The sequence below is a fragment of the Scedosporium apiospermum genome (genome assembly GCF_000732125.1).
Source record: "Scedosporium apiospermum strain IHEM 14462 chromosome Unknown SEQ_SAPIO_0132, whole genome shotgun sequence".
NCBI lineage: Eukaryota > Fungi > Ascomycota > Sordariomycetes > Microascales > Microascaceae > Scedosporium > Scedosporium apiospermum.
The window spans coordinates 357232-375012 of record NW_015971833.1 but is presented as its reverse complement, the minus strand read 5'-3'; the positions used below and the strand labels follow the sequence as shown (position 1 = coordinate 375012).

Here is a 17781-nt window from a genome sequence, read left to right as displayed (position 1 = left end):
AGCACAATTGCAGCTAGTTGCATTGCATTGCGAAGGCGCCACAGCATCTTCGCAGGGTTCTGAGATTGAAGGGAGGCTTGGCTGGGCTGAGGACGACGTGTACCTAGTCTGGAGTGCTGACTAGCATCGAAATATCCCAACGAAACAGCGATTCCAGATCCTCGAAGTTTTGCGGACGAGGGCATTGAACGACCTACGAACTCATAAGTCGCTGAAACCGTTCAATAACCCTTCCCAGCGCATCCGCCTCGCCCTTTCCGTGCACCCCCCCGAGAGATGTCTCCACGATAGCCGCTTTCGACCCAGCCGTCAATCTAACCGTTGTCGGCTTCCTCTTCCTCCCGCCACCTCCTTCGCTCGACCTTGCCATACCGGACTATGGCTTCCTCCGGATCGGGGCAGCGGCCCACAGATCGATCATCGAACCCGGGACACAGCCGTTCTGATAGCTCCTTTCCAAGGTGGGAGATAGAGCTTGAACTGTTAGATATGGACTAACCGCTAACTATGATCAGCAGACATGGCCAAACCCATACACCAAAACCCAGACGGGGTTCGAATGCTAGTTCCATCCATTCCACGGCCGGATCCATAGGGGGCCTGTTGGACCCATCGTCCGGCTCATGGTCCCATCCTGTCCTCGAGCTCGGGCAAAATGGTATGTCTTCAACACACTCTCGGAACGCGCCCCTAAGCGGGCCGTCGCATTACTGACCATGCTTCCCCAATCAGCCATATCAACTCTTCTACAACCCCCGATCGTACGAACTGGCCTGCGAGCGCATCTCACCCCACCTCCGTCCAGCGGGCACAAGCCTCCGACCGCCAAGGATATTCCTCCAGTGACTTTGACGAATATACAGCAAATCGATGTGAGCGAATTCAAGCCGTACTTGACGCAAATGGGTGCGCTATACGAGCAGCTTCAGAGAGCGAAGGAGAGCGAAGATGATACCCGAAGCGCCCATAAAGGTTCCAGACCGGATGATGGCATCGACTTCAATAACGACCCTCGTTTCAAACCTGGGGGTTCTAGGGCCCCGGCGTCGCGCAAATCCTCTATATCTTCTATTGCGAGTTTAGGATCTATCGATTCGAGCGGCACTCATACAAGGCGGGGAGGATCCAGTCGCAAGACGGGGCACAACCCACCGCCTCTCTCTACTATCCCCACGGTATACTTTGAAGAGGACTTCCACCTAGAGAATCCAAGAACCTTTGATGTTGTTAGTGAAAGGTCTGAAGTTGTGCCCCAAACGCAGAAGAACTCAGACAAGGACGTCGGGAATGGTGCGGCGCCAGCTCCTCGAAAGGCCCTTGCGACGAATGCTATATTACAAGAGAAGCTCTCCTGGTACATGGACACTGTCGAAGTCCATCTAATTAGCTCGATATCAACGGCGTCTACCACCTTTTTCACGGCCCTTGGCTCCCTCAGAGAACTACACACCGAAGCCGCCGACTCTGTCGAAAGGATTAAAACCTTGCGCAAAGACCTTGTGGCTCTCGACGAAGAAATCGTTACCAAGGGACTCGAGTTATCGAAGAAGCGTCGAAAGCGCGAGAACCTGCAGCAATTGAGCGACGCGATACTACAGCTGAAATACATTGTCGATGGCGTCGGGCGATGTGAGGCGTTGGTAGAGCAGGGCGATGTCGAGGAAGCACTCACCGAGATTGACGGCCTAGAAAAACTAATGATCGGGGAACGAGACGATTCAATACCCACTATGAAGAATTCGCCTATTGCGCATATTCAGCTGCGCGACCTGACAGGGGCGAGTGCACTTCAAGGGGTACACAACGACTTAGACACGCTCAGGTTCAGGATTGGAAAGGTCTTCGGATTGAAGCTGCAGGAACTGCTCATGAACGACCTACGTAAGCATGTCGATACCGTGTCTATTCGGGAGGTCCTACAAAGGTGGGGAAGTGCAGCTGTGAGGGCGCGAGGCGGGCATGTCAAAGAGCCTTCAGTGTTCCCTGCCTATCTCGGGTCGACGGATCAGCTACGCGCCGCTCTTTTGCCAAACATTATCGGCTTACACCGAGCGAACCATATCGCGACGGCCATCACAGCATACCGCGAATCAGTCTTGCGAGAGATCCGCACCATTGTCCGACGGCCACTTCCAAGCTCCAATGATGATGATGCGGACTCCATGATGTCGGCTTCTACTATGAGTGGCGGGGGTCGGAGTCGGACCAACCAGGAGAAGTCGGCCATTTTGGCGAGGAATCTACGCGCCCTCGACGCTGAAGACGGAGAGGAGCTCCTAGCTAGGATTTACGTGGGCGTCTCGGAGACCCTTAGGAGAGTGACGACGCAAACCAAGGTTCTGCTCGACATTGCGAGCGAAGTTGGCGATCCCCAGGGTACCGCGAATGCCAAGTCGCCATCGGTGCGGTCGCCAATCGCCAGCCCGAATCTCGGCCGCATTCAGCAAGACCTCTCAGGCTTCGAAATCCAGGAAGAGCTTCACAAGGCGCTGGATCTGGGTAACTTGCTTGGGCAGGCGGTCGATGGCGGACACGACAAGATTATCCGGATTCTACGGGTGCGGTCGGAGCAGAGCGTCAACCTCGAGCTTACGCAATTCCTGCGGTACTTTACGCTTAATCTCTTTTTCGCAAACGAGTGTGAGTCCATTTCTGGGCGGAGCGGTACCGCGCTTAAAACACTGGTCAACAACCAAATCAAGGAGTTTGTCAAAGCGCATGGTGCCAGGGAGATCCAAATCCTCGCGGAAGGTATGGGGCCTGATACCTGGAACGCCAAGGACTTTGGCGACAAGGAGAACAGGATATTAGAAGAGATCTTGCAGTCGAGCACGCGCGATCCCGAGTCATGGGGAAAGCCGAGCAGGATATGGTTGCCTCCTACGGTGGATGAGGAACTTAACGGCGCAGATGATAAGCCATCCGATACGAACGGGACCAAGGAGAAGGCGCGCAGCGCCACTATCGACTCGGAGACGTTCCTACTCCCCAACTCGGCGCTACTCTGTCTCGACGGCATCTCCCACTTCCTCCGCCTTATGAGTGGCATCCCGTCCATGACGGCGGACATCGCGACGTCTCTCATCGCCTACCTTCACATGTTCAACTCGCGGTGCACGCAGCTCATCCTCGGAGCGGGCGCCACCAAGTCGGCCGGCCTCAAGAACATCACGGCGAAGCATCTTTCACTCGCATCACAATCTCTATCCTTTCTCGCGACGCTCATCCCGTACATCCGCGAGTTCGTCAGGCGACACGCCGGGTCGGGCCCCAGCGCGGCGAACCTCATGGGCGAGTTCGACAAGGTGCGTAGGCTGCTGCAGGAGCACCAGGATAGCATCTACCAGAAGCTCGTGGACATCATGAACAGCCGGGCCGTGGCGCACTGCAAGTCGATAAGGGCGATGGACTGGGGGTCGTCGACGGCGAGCACGCCGGTGCACGCGTACGCTGAGACGGTGACGAAGGAGACGGCGACGCTGCATCGGGCGTTGACGAAGCATTTGCCTGAGCAGTCGATTCGGTTGGTTATGGTGCCGGTGTTTACGAGCTATAAAGACCAGTTTGGGAAGGCGTTTCAGGGAGCGGATCCCAAGACGGAAGCTGGTCGTGAGAGGTAAGATGTCGACGTTCCCAGTTTTCCTCTCTTTCTTTTTCCGCCTTGCACGTCTCTCTTCCCTTTGGTTTTCTTCACATTTTGGTGGTCTAAGTCTCTTACGGAGGTATGATACTAACGCTTTATCTAGTATGCTTCGTGATATCGAGCACCTATCCGCGAGACTCAATAAGCTCGAGGGCTTCGGGGACTTGGACACGTATCTCACCAAGATTGTGAAGGGCAAGGATATCAAGGTGGAAGTGAAGCCAGAGGCACCAAAGGTCGAAGAGAGGAAGAGCGGCGAGAAGAACGGCGAGAGTGCGAATAACGGAAACAGTAAGGTGTCGGAAGAGAAGAATGATAGCGAAAAGAGGGACGAGGGAAAGTCGGAGGATCCAAAGCCAGCTTAGGTTCGAAGATGTAAACGGGGAATACACGAACGTTTACGATTGGGAAGAGGGTACTTTTTTGTTCGTTCGTTCGTTTTCCATTGGGGGGAGTTTTGAGATATCTTAGAAAGGGCGTGTTTTTAGGAATGAAGCGAAAGACGTCGATGGCTACCTACGAAGCATATGGGGAGCCCCCTTTTCCTGGTCAAGCTTCTATTGATCCCCTGGACATGGGGAGAGAGGGAGAGAGAGAGTGTGTGTGTCTGTGTGTGTGTCCACGAACTTCAAAAGGTGAGAGCCTCCAGAACTGCCCCCAAATAGTCGGATGCACAACCAACCTCCCTTTGCTTCCCTTTCCACATCAACTTACAATCCCCTGTTGAGCGGAGTGAGAGGGTAATACAAGTCCCTTTCCGAACGCCGGCTTAGAATCGGAGTTGTATCTCGAAGGATCTCCGTTTGAACGCCCCTAATCTCATCGCTAGTGTTGGACTGTCTTTCCTACCCATATAAGTGAAAAGCGAAAGATAAAATTGAGATAAAGAATACGATAACTCGTACTAGAAAATGACTTGTCTGAGTAAGGAAGACGACTGATCGCCAAAAGCCGAATACGCTCCCTGAACCTGTCAAAACATTCATTGATGATATATATTTCTTTTTCTTTCCCTCCCTCAATCCCAGCTAGAGATGGGCCCTCCCCTTTTATCTTTTATATGTGTAAATGACACTGGGTTCTTAGCTCCGCGGCTCTTCCCCATGACCCCCGGTAACTTTCGTCGCCGGCCGGGTGCCTTTAGTCCTGCACAACTATTTCCATTGATGGGACACAACAACCTGTCGGATTGCAGTCTTGTATATTCTATATATGTTCTGTAATGTGGGCAAATTTAGTTCTTGTAGTGTATAGGAATAGGAGTTCGGACCAATGTTTATTCGTCTCCGTGATCACTCGTAAAACCGAACCATGTCCGGACATGTCTTCTAACACAACCCGTCCATCCAGTCCATACTTTGTTTTTCCCCTTTTCACAACAATCCAAGACGAGTGGCCACAACGGCAGCCATGTTCGCCCTCAGCCCACACCCTCCAGCTATCTTAGGTTGCTCCCTCACAGACTTTTCCCACCTCATACCAAAACACTTACGCCCAGGAAGCCCAGAGCGTCAATTCTGGCAAGCATGGCATTATACCTAATCCCTCTGCCATTTTTGCTGTACATCAGAAGAGTACCAGCATGATAAGTGCTGGGGCTGGACTATCGTCCGCACCTCCTATGATGATGATGAGGAGTTCGCTCGAGCTGTTGCTGCTATTCAAAGACTAGCCTTAATTCGCCTCGAAGACAAATGCTACGAAAGCAGGACAAGGGGGAAGCCAGATAATGATGATGCGAACGCTGTAATAGAGAAACTCGATTAAGTGCCAGGCTACGCTCCATCCAACTATATTCAACAGGCTTGGAGTATGATGGTTAGCTCTGCTCGAGATGCTCTGCCCAAGGGAGAGCCATTTACACCTGACTGGGTCATCACGCACGAGTTGATACGGCGTTACCATCATATCATCCTACAGGACCGCAAGGCTTTAGGTGGAGCTAGCGCATCTAAGGCTTGGGAGTACACACATGCCCTGAAGCAGGAGCTGTATGGAGAAGTGGTTCGAGCATATTGAGATTGCTCTAGTTCCCGTTGGGAGCTAATGAATGTACGGAGTAGAGAGAGAGAAAGAAGAAGGGCACTATGGCCTTGTCTTGCCCTCAAAATAACCAGCGAGATAATGTACGAAGTTGTGTTAAACTGTGTAGTACTCCTCTCCGTCTCTTCAAGGAACAGTGACCCGGAAAAAGAAGCTGCCAACACCGGCCCCGTATCCCCCCTTTCCCCCCGCTTTGCACTTTCTCTAGATTTTTTATGACTAGAGAAATGCGTGTTAGCAAATCGCAAACTTCATACTAGGAGGCACGGCCCAACTGCGCGGAGCGTCTGGCCAGATCCGGGGTCACGGGCAACTCCATCCTAGATCTGGGATCAACTCCACCTAGGGTCAGCAAGGCCCAGATCCAGCATCGAGGATAACTCCGTCACCTGGTGTCGGGATCAATGCTTGTTCTATCCCGCCCTGTGGCTGCTAGAAAGGCGAGCATCCCATTTTCTCAAGCTTCCGTCTTCGGCATCTTTGACTCAAGTCCAGGCATGGAGAGACGGAGACGGCAAGGAATCGGGCTTCGATGACACCAGTGGACAGTAGCCTTCTCGGACATTTTTACGGGATTTCTTTCCTTGTTTAGATAAGTCCCCCGAGCCCAGCGGCCTCGGTCTACATGACATCAGTTCCGAGATCCTTATTCCTGAAAAAACGGAGGTTCTCCGCGGTGTTCCTGTAGGCCCGGCGCTGGGGGGCAGCACTGGATTAAACCGCCTTTGGACAGTGGAAACAGTGGAACCAGTGGCAACAGGGCTTTTTTCCCTAGGACCACTTGCCCCTTTCCCCTGCGTGGGAGGAGGCAAGCTTTGCTAGACCAGGAACACAGCGCTAAAACCATCTTAGCGCTTGGCTTTTTTCCGTCTTGATTTTCTCCCTCGTTTTAGTAGAAGAGAATCTACTGAGGAGGTGAGGTTCGGAAAAGGTAGGGACAATCCAGGGTCCGGAACGATCTCGCTTCGAGGCAATTTTTTTCCGGTTTCCGGGATAAAGTAGACTTCTACTATTCCCCTGTGCCTTTTTTGGGAGATAGGTTGATATTGACCTTGTTTTCCCGGTGTACGGGTGTAAAAATTAGACACGGCACGGGCTTCTTGTGTGACGAGCGGTGAACAGGACTGATATGGATAATATGGGATTAATCAAGTAGAAGATGGGATGAAAGCGGTGCATATTGGGATCGTTATCATGTGCAATTCTTATGTCTTGGACGAATTTATTTACAATATGAACATCTGGCGAGTCGGGATCTTGGAGCCGGAGAGCCCGGATGCTTGTTCTATTCGAGGAGTTAATGTTCACCAAGATATTCGATGCCAGCTTCCCTGAAGATAGGAATTGTATTGCCGCAAGATACAGTTTGGATGGGCATATCCAAATTTATATATACAAAGAACAGAAGGGGTATGTAACAAACGCCCAAAAACGCATGCTCAAATAATCCAAGCATCATCCCAAAGAAGAGAATAAAGAAGTAGTGGCAGAAGGACGGGACGAGCTTCCATCGAAAGCAACGCATGTCTAAAGAGTGTTGTCTGCATCCTTGGCAGAAGTCATGTAAGGATCGTAAAGTGTAAAACTCATCAGTGTTTTTTCCCATCCGTTGGCGCCGTGCTGCGGAATCCTAGGTCCAAGTCATGTCCAAGAGATCCTACTTGTGTTGTTGATCTTCGATTTTGGTATCAAGTGTTTGTTGATTGGCAGGTCTTGGTTCATCGTTTACCACTTGCCAAGCACGAATCTGCGCTCAACATTGCCTTCCTCCTCCTCACGCTTGCTATATCCAGACCCGCCGAGAGTGCAGACGAGGTCCGTCTCGGGAGTCGTCTTAGTCTGGACATCATCAGGGAGGTAATAAGCATTATTGCAAGGGAAGACCTTGCAACCCGAGGTAGGCGAGTTGGAGCTCTTGGGCCACAGCTCCTTGACACCGACGTGGTCGTTGGCGTTGACGATGGCAGAAACGTCAAAGTAGGTAAGACCGTTCCAGCCCTGGAAGGCCACCTCGCCGAGCATACCGGGGATGCGAGAGGAGCCGTCGGAAACGGAGTACCAGTTGCCGATCCAGCCTTGAGGGAACTCGGCCGTCACGGTGGCGTGGCCCTCGACGTTGACGTCGGGAAGGGTCGGGCAGCCGGCATTGGGGGTGAAGACGATGGTGCGGTGGGTGCTGTCTTGGGAGATGAAGGTGACGGTGTTGGCGGCGACGGCGACGGCCGAGGCGAACATGCCGAGGATGACGCTGGAGAACTGCATTTTGATGGGACTTTGGGCTTGTGGGGCTCTTGTCTTTTCTATGGTTCTTCTTATATATAGAAGGAATTTGGAAGCTCTCGGCTGCGTTGATATGTACTTTGTTCAAGGAATGTAAAAGGCCGACTCAGTCGGGGAATGTTGTGGCTGCTACTTAGAAGGAGCGGGGCAGCTTGTCGAAAGGAAAGGACAGTGGGAATGGAGGGAGAGGATCGCGGAGATCTCCAACGAAAAAAAGGAACGTTTGGGATGTTTGAGGGTGTTTGGGTGGAAAAGCAAGAAATCCCGAGAAAAGAGGGAGAAACCCACTCAGGACCTTTATACAAGAAGCGGGTCACAAAGAAGCCATCTTGGAGGGTGGGGCAGGTGGTGATACATGCAAGGGCATGAGGGCGGTAAGGAGAGGAGAGGAGAGGAGAGGAGTCCTATGCAAGCTTTGGACAAATAGGACCCCGTCCCTGAAGCCGGGAACCCATCGGAGTCCAACTGGTGCAGACCCTGTGTGCCCACTCCGGTCCCCCGTCGTTGAAGTGATTGGCTCCCTTCCAGAACAGGGCCGCGCTGTTTCTCTTCCTGACCGAAGATTGGCTCCGTCTCTGCGGACGAAGAAGAAATGTGCTCACATACTCCGTAGCCTCCTTCGTGAAGGGTTTGCAGGGTTTGCTAGTGAGCAGACCCTTAACCCAAGAAATACACTATATCGCACGTCGGGCCAGACGGACTCATCTAGCATCCATCCCGGCCAAGCCGTGCTGGAGGAAAAAAAGAAAAAAATCACGTCGGTTAGTTTTCCATCAAAAAGAAAAAAGAACCAGGGGCCTCAGCTGAGCGGTTCTGGAAACGGGGATCTGGTCAGGGCGAACTCCCAACCAGCTGGAATCTGCCCAGATCAGGCATGGTTGAGGCCATTAAAGGAGACCGGTTGGCCACGCTATGCCCGGAAAGGTAAATGAAACCATGCCAGCACCGCGGGCCACGCCAGCCATGCCAGGAACCAGGGGCGAATCGATCGCTAATTGGCAACAGCAGCCCGGCAAGAAGGAGGGGTCGAACACGGTGAACACCATTTGTGAGGGTTCGGAAAGGATTGCCTGTCCAAGTCCACAGTCATGTACTTTCGTCCATACTGAAGATGAGAAATGGGGAGAGGAATTGTTTCTGGGAGCGGAAGAGTTGGACTTGTGCAAAAGAGGAAAACCACCGGACTTGGGTAATGGCGAGCAATTTCGGGAGGAGAATTTCCTCGAGAAGCTCTGCCGGCCCCTCTCCTCACAAGCGATGTTACACTGCCATCTGATCTAGGCCAGTTCTCCCGGGACGATCCCCCAACTCTGTCCAACATGCTTGAAGTCGAAGTAGGACATACCACTTCCAACCCTCCACCACCTCGGGCCAGACGCCTTTTCGCTCCGATCAAAGAGGGTGTGAAGCCCTATCCCGTTTCCGTTGGGTACTCCGTACATCTGGATAAAATAGACAACACAGGCACCGATAATCAATACAGGGTTCTAGCGAGGCAGACGGGGCCTACACCATTGTCCTTGCTCCGACCCTGCGAATAGGAACGTCTGGATTGAGGAATGTGGAGAGGAAAAGGCGCTCTTCCCCTTCTCCTCAACATATGTACACTACGTGGACATCGCCACAGTTTCCACTGTGGATCCTGAACGACGCTTGCGCAGGACCCAATGCGAGCATTTTCAGTCCGTTGACAATGCTTCTTCCTCTGGAATGCTGGGTCTTGTTTTCAAATCATCCCGTCGGAGGAACTTTGAAAACGAAGCTTTCATCCCTTCGACACCGGGAGTGGCCTAACGCTGCTGGGGGGGGATGAAAAAGGAAATGATGAAAAGAAAAAAAAATGTAGAGAAAAAAGAATGGAAGAAGAGAAGAGGACGAGGAAGAAGCCAATCCACGCCGGCTTGCGACGAAGTGGTGACAGCCAAAACTATGTTGTTTCGCATGGACATTGACTGATTTGACCCATTTGACTGATCCAGGGACTACGCAGCTTTCTACCCCTCCATGCTGAAGGCTCTCCCCCTCTTCGGAAATTCTGGGCAGCATGTTGTGAACATCCCACCCTCCTAGATGATGGTGCTTTGTGGCAACTCGCACCTTTCCACGTGTCGGCATGTGTGAGGGTTGTGGCTGCATGCGAAAAATTTTCATCCCATCTTCCCCATTTTCTCTCCGGCCGGTCCGAGTCTCTCCAAGGCGAACAGGCGAATAGTAGGCGCCCTCTTGAAGTCGGGCGAAGAGCGAGGCGTTCAAACCCCCTTCTTGATGGGGGCTTGACACGTTCCCTGGAGGCTCTGGCGTTAGAGCCTAACGCATCCAAGCTTTTTGGAGCAAACCGCAAATCGGTGGAGGGGACGAACGGGCGAGAGAGCGGAGTGGGTTATGTTCGGTTTGCTTCTTTTCCGCCCTCCGCAAGGTCAGATGAGGCCGTTGAGACAATGACTGCCGATTGCCGTCTTGAGCGCATGCAGGTACCGCATCGGATCTCAACGCTTGCAATCAATTACAATAAGTTGGGTGCGGTCATCAGGCACGCCTCAATCTATACAGAAAGCCTGTTATTGCATGGTATTATGAACCGTCCCTGGAGTCCTTCCCCGGTGTATGGATCAATTGGACGGTTCTTTACCGGGACAAGACCGACTGTAATTATCTATAATTGTCAACGGCTTTGTTCAACCACGCGAGATGATAAGCTCATCACTCAACATGGGAACGCGGACGAGAGGGCCACTAACTGTGGAAGACAAGCGTAAGTACCAACAAGACATAATTACGTCCTGAACCAAGCAAAAATAGATTCCAGGCTGAAGCCTCACCATTGGATCGTGCATGTCTTTCCTGGATCACACGTGGAAGTCAGGCAGTTATGATGCGGGGAGACCCTTCTGGTCTGGTGGTCTCGACATGCTCTTTCCCCTCTCCTCTCATCGTCTATTGTTCCTTGCACCTACCGGCCCTTTCCGATCAATCTCCTTCCTGTAGCCCAGAGCCGTTTGTTCCGAGTTTGACACCGCTTTTATTTTTGTCCGGCGCCATCTTACTCATAGAGAGTGAAGACGCGTTATCTGCAGGATGAAGACAAGACGTGTGTTTGTCTCACTTTTAGAGACACCTCACCGAGCTGAGACAGTAGCAAGGCTTAGAGCCTATGATGGAGTTTACTTCGTTGAGAATTTTCGCACCCCCCGGGTCATTTCAACGGAAGCATCCAAACTTGAAGATGGGCATCACTCTATAAGTTGGCGATTGAAGGTTAGACCCAGTAGAAATTCGAGAATAGTTTGTCCGATTCATCGAACGACGTGGCATGTTATGGCCTGTCATGACCTGGATCACCTTGATTGACACGGATCTACATCGCAGAACTCCGTGATGCACACCGGCCCCGGGTCTCGTCCGTGGTCTGGGGCATCTCCGATCGCACATCCGTCTGCTTGAAAGGCTCTCTCATCTTCGGTCCCCGGCAGCTCGACTGAGCTGTGCCCGACTAGGCAAGACCCAAATTTCCCACCTAGAGCATACAACACTGCCCTACCCGCGCAACCTGGCGCAAATAAGTATCGTGGACAGCGTTTTTTGGGAAATGAGCAGTTGGATTTAGGCTGCTCGCGGCGGCTTGATAACTGTCCCTCAAACGCGAACCCCTGCACGCGTTCGCCGAGGCTGTGCCGGGGTCGGTTGATCACCAGACGGCTGGATACGCTTAATGCGAATAAAGTTGTTTCAGACACTGCAAGGATCACCACCAGGTAGACAGAGCCCATGCAAAAATCAATGTGAACCCGGAAACAAAACGGGGATCGACATCAATCAGCCTAAAGGATGGAGATAATCATCCTTGAAGATGGCTTTCAATTCTCCGAATGCGGTCGGCAATGTAATCACCGTTGGTCCTCGCCCAGCAAGGCGAGACAATGGGAGAGCAAAAGCTCACGAACCACTGTCACCTCACAGGGCTGGAGCGGTGCCAGGGATGTTCCACTGATCAGCATGAAACTGCGTCATAGCTCTGGCGGCTCGGCGATCGTGGTCTTGACTTCGAAGGGCTGCCAACCAAGATGTCAATTCTATCCCAAAGATCAATCCTAGCTTAGTTCGTGTAAGCTAGTGCGATCCAGTTTTCTACCCACGAACAGATCCATCCAAAGTTCAGTCGGAAGGAAGAAAAGAAAATCAAGATCAGACAAGGGGAATATCTCCAGCAATTCTTGGTCGGGCGGTTCCGCTTCGCCAGAGGCCCCCTCCGTCGAGCTCCGTCTGCCCCAAGCTCCTCCTCGGAATCCTTCACACGCACCCGTCCCGGAAAAGGAGAAATGAGAGGGTTGGGCAGACCTGGCGGGGCATCGAATTGGTGACGGCGAGCTGTGCACTCCACAACACTAGCCGAACAATGCACCCACTTGGGCCAGGAACAGATCGGTCTAACAAGACTTCGTGATGTTTGCAAGACGAATGGGATTGTCCTGCCAGCGCCGTGGGTCCTTGGTGCATCTCGTCCCCCGCCGTCGCCTGGCTGTGGGCCCATCGCTCGGGGTTGGATCTGTGGCAAAACCAAGCTTGAGCAAACACTTCCGCAGTAGCTAGCGACGATGGACGAAGTGGTTTAGTGTCGATAGAGTGTGCGCAGTACGAAGTACGAAGTACCTCTGATCGATCTTGCTCACGCATGAGGCGGGCTCAATCAGCGGCTCTCACATGACAAGCACATGGTCGTTGAGCACCTGGAACCTTCCTTTTTCAACAATCGCAGTTCTTTGGTTCTTTCCTGGTTCTTCGTGTTTTAGTCACTTACATCATCGATGAGACTTGGACTTACTTCGCAGTACACAGGTACTCATACACAGGTACTCAGTACACTCACACGAGAATTGGACCAGCAAATGAACAAGAGGGAGCATCGGACGTCACATCTGCCTGCTGTACCTACTGAGGGTAAAGGCTAAGCGGTGTACTTGACGTCGGAGGGGCTCCCCAAGGCACCTCAAAGGCAAGCGCCATGGGAGAAAAGCAGCTGGTGCCCAGCCCGCATGTTTTGTTTCCCCAAGCCCAATAACCTCGGTCAGAAGAAACCTTGTCTGCGATTGGCTTCTCCCTTTTTTTGACAGCCAAAGGAGACCCTTTTTTTAAATCTGCAGGTTTGCAATTTCGTGGTCACAAACTTTCGCTGCCAAACAGCGAACTCTGGAGCAAATTCCCATTTGGGAATATGGAGGAATGAACAATCTGGTTTCCATGGACACACGCACACATTGCGCGCAGCGCGGGGGGCTGGGCCTGACGGTGCCAGGACCTTTTTGGTTACCTTCATCCCATGAGCCCTGAACGGGGAGAATTATCGTGCCGACACCCGGACCGTATCTCAGCTGCAAGGAAGAATACGACGGGAGGGCCAGTCCCAGTTCGTTGATTTCTCATCTGATCCCGAGCCAGGTTTCCTGGTTTCTCGTACAACGATACTACCGGATGCCACCCCGACACGAACAGTGAGCCTATTTTTGGGAGCGCCGAGGAACCGACCAACCATCCGAAAAACAAGGCTACGCCGAATCCGGGCCCAGCGTTGCACTTTCAATAACACTTCTGCTCTCTTAATCTGCGCTTGGCCCGAAAGACGTATGGTTCAGTTAACAGGCTGGATGACATACGAAGTCGTGGACTTACAATTACTGTCCGGGCCTGCCTGGCCTCCATAGCTCAGGGCGTGTGGTCGGCTCAGCCCAATCCTTGTCTCATCACTATTATTACTTCGTACGACAAGATACGAGACGCTTCGGTGTGTGTGCGTGTGTGGATGCTATTCCGATCCCATGATTTACAAGTAATGCCCCGTTGCTTCAACATGACAAGACTTTGTGCGCTATGTGGTTTGAGGTGAGGCTCTCCCATCGCTCGCTTGACGATTATTGATACGAACAATGTCACCAGAAACCCGGAATCGCGGAATTTGGAGGGTCGCGTAAACTACCAAATGAAATTGTTTAGAGCCGCAGCCGCAGCCGACTGGTGACGTTTGTGCGGTATTTGGGAAGGTTGGGGGAAAAGTGTGGGAAGGTGCGTGAGAAGGTGTGGTGGGCATCACATTTTTTGGAATGGTTGGTCGGGTTGTGGGTTGTGCCTGACCAATTGACCAAAGCCAAACATCACCATGATGGATTATCGACCGAGACGGAAATAGATCACTCGTCCATCCGCGAGGAACGTGGCATCCCATCCATGCGATTGGGACAGAGAAGAAGAGAAAAATCAAGAATTCCCCCTCCGACGGACTCTATTGAAATGGCTGGGTCCACTCTTCACATTCTTTGGCATGATGATGATTTCATCATGGAAAAAAGAAAAAGACAGAACCTCTGCTCGCCAGCACCAAATTGAGTTGGTTGGTTCTCTCTCCTCGAACCCATCCAATCAGGGTCTGGTCGTTTTCAATGACATCACACAAGGCCCGAGCAAGCCATGCTCAGGTTGCCAGGCTAGCATTTTACGTCTCCGTCTCAACCGAGAGATCCAGGTCGTATTTGATCTTGGGTTCGACTACTTCGTAGATTAGTTTCTCTTCTGATGGTGCCGCTGAACTTCTCAAAACCCCGATGACATCGGCGCTAGGAACGTTCTGATCTAGCGCAGTGTCCACCACTGCTAAACTGCGGACAGTCATGCACTGGCCCGTTTTCTCCACGGAATTTCCGGCTGTCAAAGTGCACACATGCACCAACATGGTAAGCTGTGGATGTTTTCCCTCTCGTATTGATCCCCATCACTACCCACCATCATCCCACACCATGCCCTGGCTAGAGAGGCTAGAACTGCGGGTCTCGCTTTCACCGTCACTGCTCCCCCCTCCCCAGCATGACCAGGCATTTTCCCTTTTCTTGTTCGTTTACATTCCCGTATTTCGTAGTGTACTTGATACGAGGAGTAAAAAAAGAGGTGCTAAAAGTAGCCAAGCGGGACATGGTCCAAGACCGGCATGTTAGTAGGTACATCCTTGTCCTTCAGGTAGAGGTGTCGTGCGTGTCTGTCTCTCCCATCATCTTCTCCAACTAGATAATAATACGGTACTCTCATATCAGTGAAAAACGCAGTCTATCCTCACGTACTCAGTAGAGCTCAGGGAATTGCTTGTTGACAGTGGAGAAGAGAACTGATGCTCGTCCCATTCCACCCTCGGGCTGGGACTCGAAGGGGACAAACCGGGGAAGATCTACACAAGGAACATGGCGTGAGGGGGGTTCTCGGGGGTCCCTTTCGTCGGCTCCGGTTTTTCCTTCTTCCTGTTTTTTTCGCTTGTGGAGTAAAAAGAAACCGTCTGATAACGGAGTGAATCGGCAGGGAACAAAGGGCCCTGGAAAGACAAGACGTCAAGAGGATGAGTAAACCAAACGCTGGTCTAAATGGGGAAATGGTGGACATGGTCAAGGCATACGAAGTGTGGTGATGTGGATTTAGATGTGGATGCTCCATGTGGATGTGGGGGGCGTGTGTGCTGTCATTGCACCACAACAGCATCCTTCTGCACACTCCCCCCCTCTTCTCACACTTCCAACCTCTCTGCTGATCATTAAGGACTAGTGTAGGGACTGCGTTAGCAACGCTGGTCGCTGAGTGCATGGATGAGAGCTCTGGGCACCGCGGAACGAGGGTCCCAGCTGCTCGGTCGTTTTGCCTTCCCTATCGCCGCTTATACACTATGTAGCTCACATCCCCTCCGTCTTCCTTCCGTCTTCATTATATAAAAAGGCTCATGGACTCCCTCCAACCTTATCCCTTCTTTCCTTCCTAACCATCTTTATCATCAACGAGAACCAATCGTTTCATCCCTCTAGGGACTTACATCTCTCGCTTTCCCCCCCTTTTTATATGCTTTCGACCTTCGACTTTCGTTAGCAGATACTGAAACCACACATTCGTTCACAATGAGGCTCGCTCATTTGCTTCCTGTCGCCGGCCTCATCGCGGCCGGCCTCAGCATCGACACCCCCGTCAACGTGAGGGCCGTCCGTCCTCGTGGCGGCTACGGTGACGGCCCCGGAGGATTCGGCTACGGCGGCCACGGCGGAGACGACGGCTGGGGTAACGGCGGCGGAAAGGGTGGTCACGGTGGTGGTGGCCATGGCGGCGGCGGCCACCATGAGCCCGAGCCCGAGGAGCCTTGTGAGACTAGCGAGGTTCCTCCCCCGGAAACCACCCCCTGTGAGGAGGAGACCACTGAGGTCCCTCCCCCCGAGACGACTCCTTGCGAGGAGACGACTGAAGTCCCCCCTCCCGAGACCACACCTTGTGAGGAGGAATCCACCACCGAGGTTCCGCCCCCGGAGACGACCCCCTGCGAGGAAACTACCACTGAGGTTCCCCCTCCCGAGACCACTCCTTGCGAGGAAGAGTCCACCGCCGAGGTTCCTCCCCCCGAAACCACACCTTGTGAAGAAGAATCGACCACTGAAGTTCCCCCTCCCGAGACTACACCCTGCGAAGAAGAGTCCACTACTGAAGTTCCTCCTCCCGAGACTACTCCCTGTGAAGAAGAGTCTACTACTGAAGTTCCTCCTCCTGAGACCACACCCTGCGAAGAGGAGAGCACCACAGAGGTCCCTCCTCCCGAAACTACTCCTTGTGAGGAAGAGAGCACTACTGAGGTGCCCCCTCCTGAGACCACTCCTTGCGAGGAAGAGTCCACCACCGAGGTTCCTCCCCCTGAGACTACCCCCTGTGAGGAAGAGTCGACGACTGAAGTTCCTCCTCCCGAAACTACCCCATGTGAGGAGGAGTCCACCACCGAAGTACCCCCTCCTGAGACGACTCCTTGTGAAGAAGAATCGACCACTGAAGTTCCCCCTCCCGAAACTACCCCATGTGAGGAAGAGTCCACTACTGAAGTCCCTCCCCCTGAAACCACACCCTGTGAAGAAGAATCGACAACTGAAGTTCCTCCTCCCGAGACTACTCCCTGTGAAGAAGAGAGCACGACTGAGGTGCCTCCTCCTGAGACCACGCCTTGCGAGGAGACCACCACTGAGGTCCCTCCTCCTGAGACTACGCCTTGCGAGGAGACCACCACTGAAGTTCCTCCTCCCGAGACTACCCCCTGTGAGGAAACTACTACTGAGGTGCCCCCTCCCGAGACCACGCCCTGTGAAGAGACTACCACCGAGGCCCCTCCCCCGGAGAGCACTCCTTGTGAAGAGTCTAGCGAGGTTCCTCCCCCTCCTGAGTCCACCCCCTGCGAAGAGACTAGCGAGGTTCCCCCTCCCCCTGAGTCGACTCCTTGTGAGGAGACTTCGGAAGTTCCTCCTCCTCCCGAATCTACTCCCTGCGAAGAGACTTCTGAGGTTCCCCCTCCTCCCGAATCTACTCCTTGTGAAGAGACTTCCGAAGTTCCTCCCCCTCCGGAGTCCACTCCCTGTGAAGAAACCACCGAAGTTCCTCCTCCTCCCGCCGAGACTTCCAAGGTCCCTCCCCCTCCGGGAACTGAGGTTCCCCCTCCCGCTGAGACCACTCTCAAGCCCACAACCAAGGTGCCCACGCCTCCCGAGCCGACTCCAGAGCAGCCCACCACCGTCCCTCCCACGGCGGCTGGTGCCAACAACGCTGTCAGCGGTTTCGCCGCTGCTGCCGTCGCCCTCGCTGCCCTCTTCCTCATGTAAGTGGAGCAGCAGCAAGAGGTACAGAGATATCTCCTACGGAATTCCGAAGACTGTCATCCTCACCCGCATCACATACTAGCGGGTGAGTTGAGGCACAAACTAGGGCTAGGCTATTTTGCATTGGTGTCAAGGGTTTATAGACTGGGCATTTTTTGGATATGACCACTTTTC

The 17781-nt window shown here is 53.0% G+C and overlaps 1 protein-coding gene and 2 pseudogenes across 1 annotated transcript; 2 read left to right on the top strand and 1 right to left on the bottom strand.

Annotated features, from left to right (window-relative positions):
• Positions 1 to 716: 716 nt before the first annotated feature.
• SAPIO_CDS8855 (uncharacterized protein) lies at positions 717 to 4008 on the top strand (the record flags this gene model as incomplete). The annotated part of the gene is made up of 2 exons (XM_016790395.1): positions 717 to 3616; positions 3747 to 4008. The coding sequence occupies 2 exons, from the start codon at positions 717 to 719 to the stop codon at positions 4006 to 4008; spliced, it is 3162 nt and encodes a 1053-aa protein (XP_016639698.1).
• Positions 4009 to 7411: 3403 nt separating this feature from the next.
• On the bottom strand, positions 7412 to 7948 carry SAPIO_CDS8854 (annotated as a pseudogene; the record flags this gene model as incomplete).
• A 7934-nt stretch (positions 7949 to 15882) lies between these two features.
• SAPIO_CDS8853 lies at positions 15883 to 17610 on the top strand (annotated as a pseudogene; the record flags this gene model as incomplete).
• Positions 17611 to 17781: the final 171 nt, after the last annotated feature.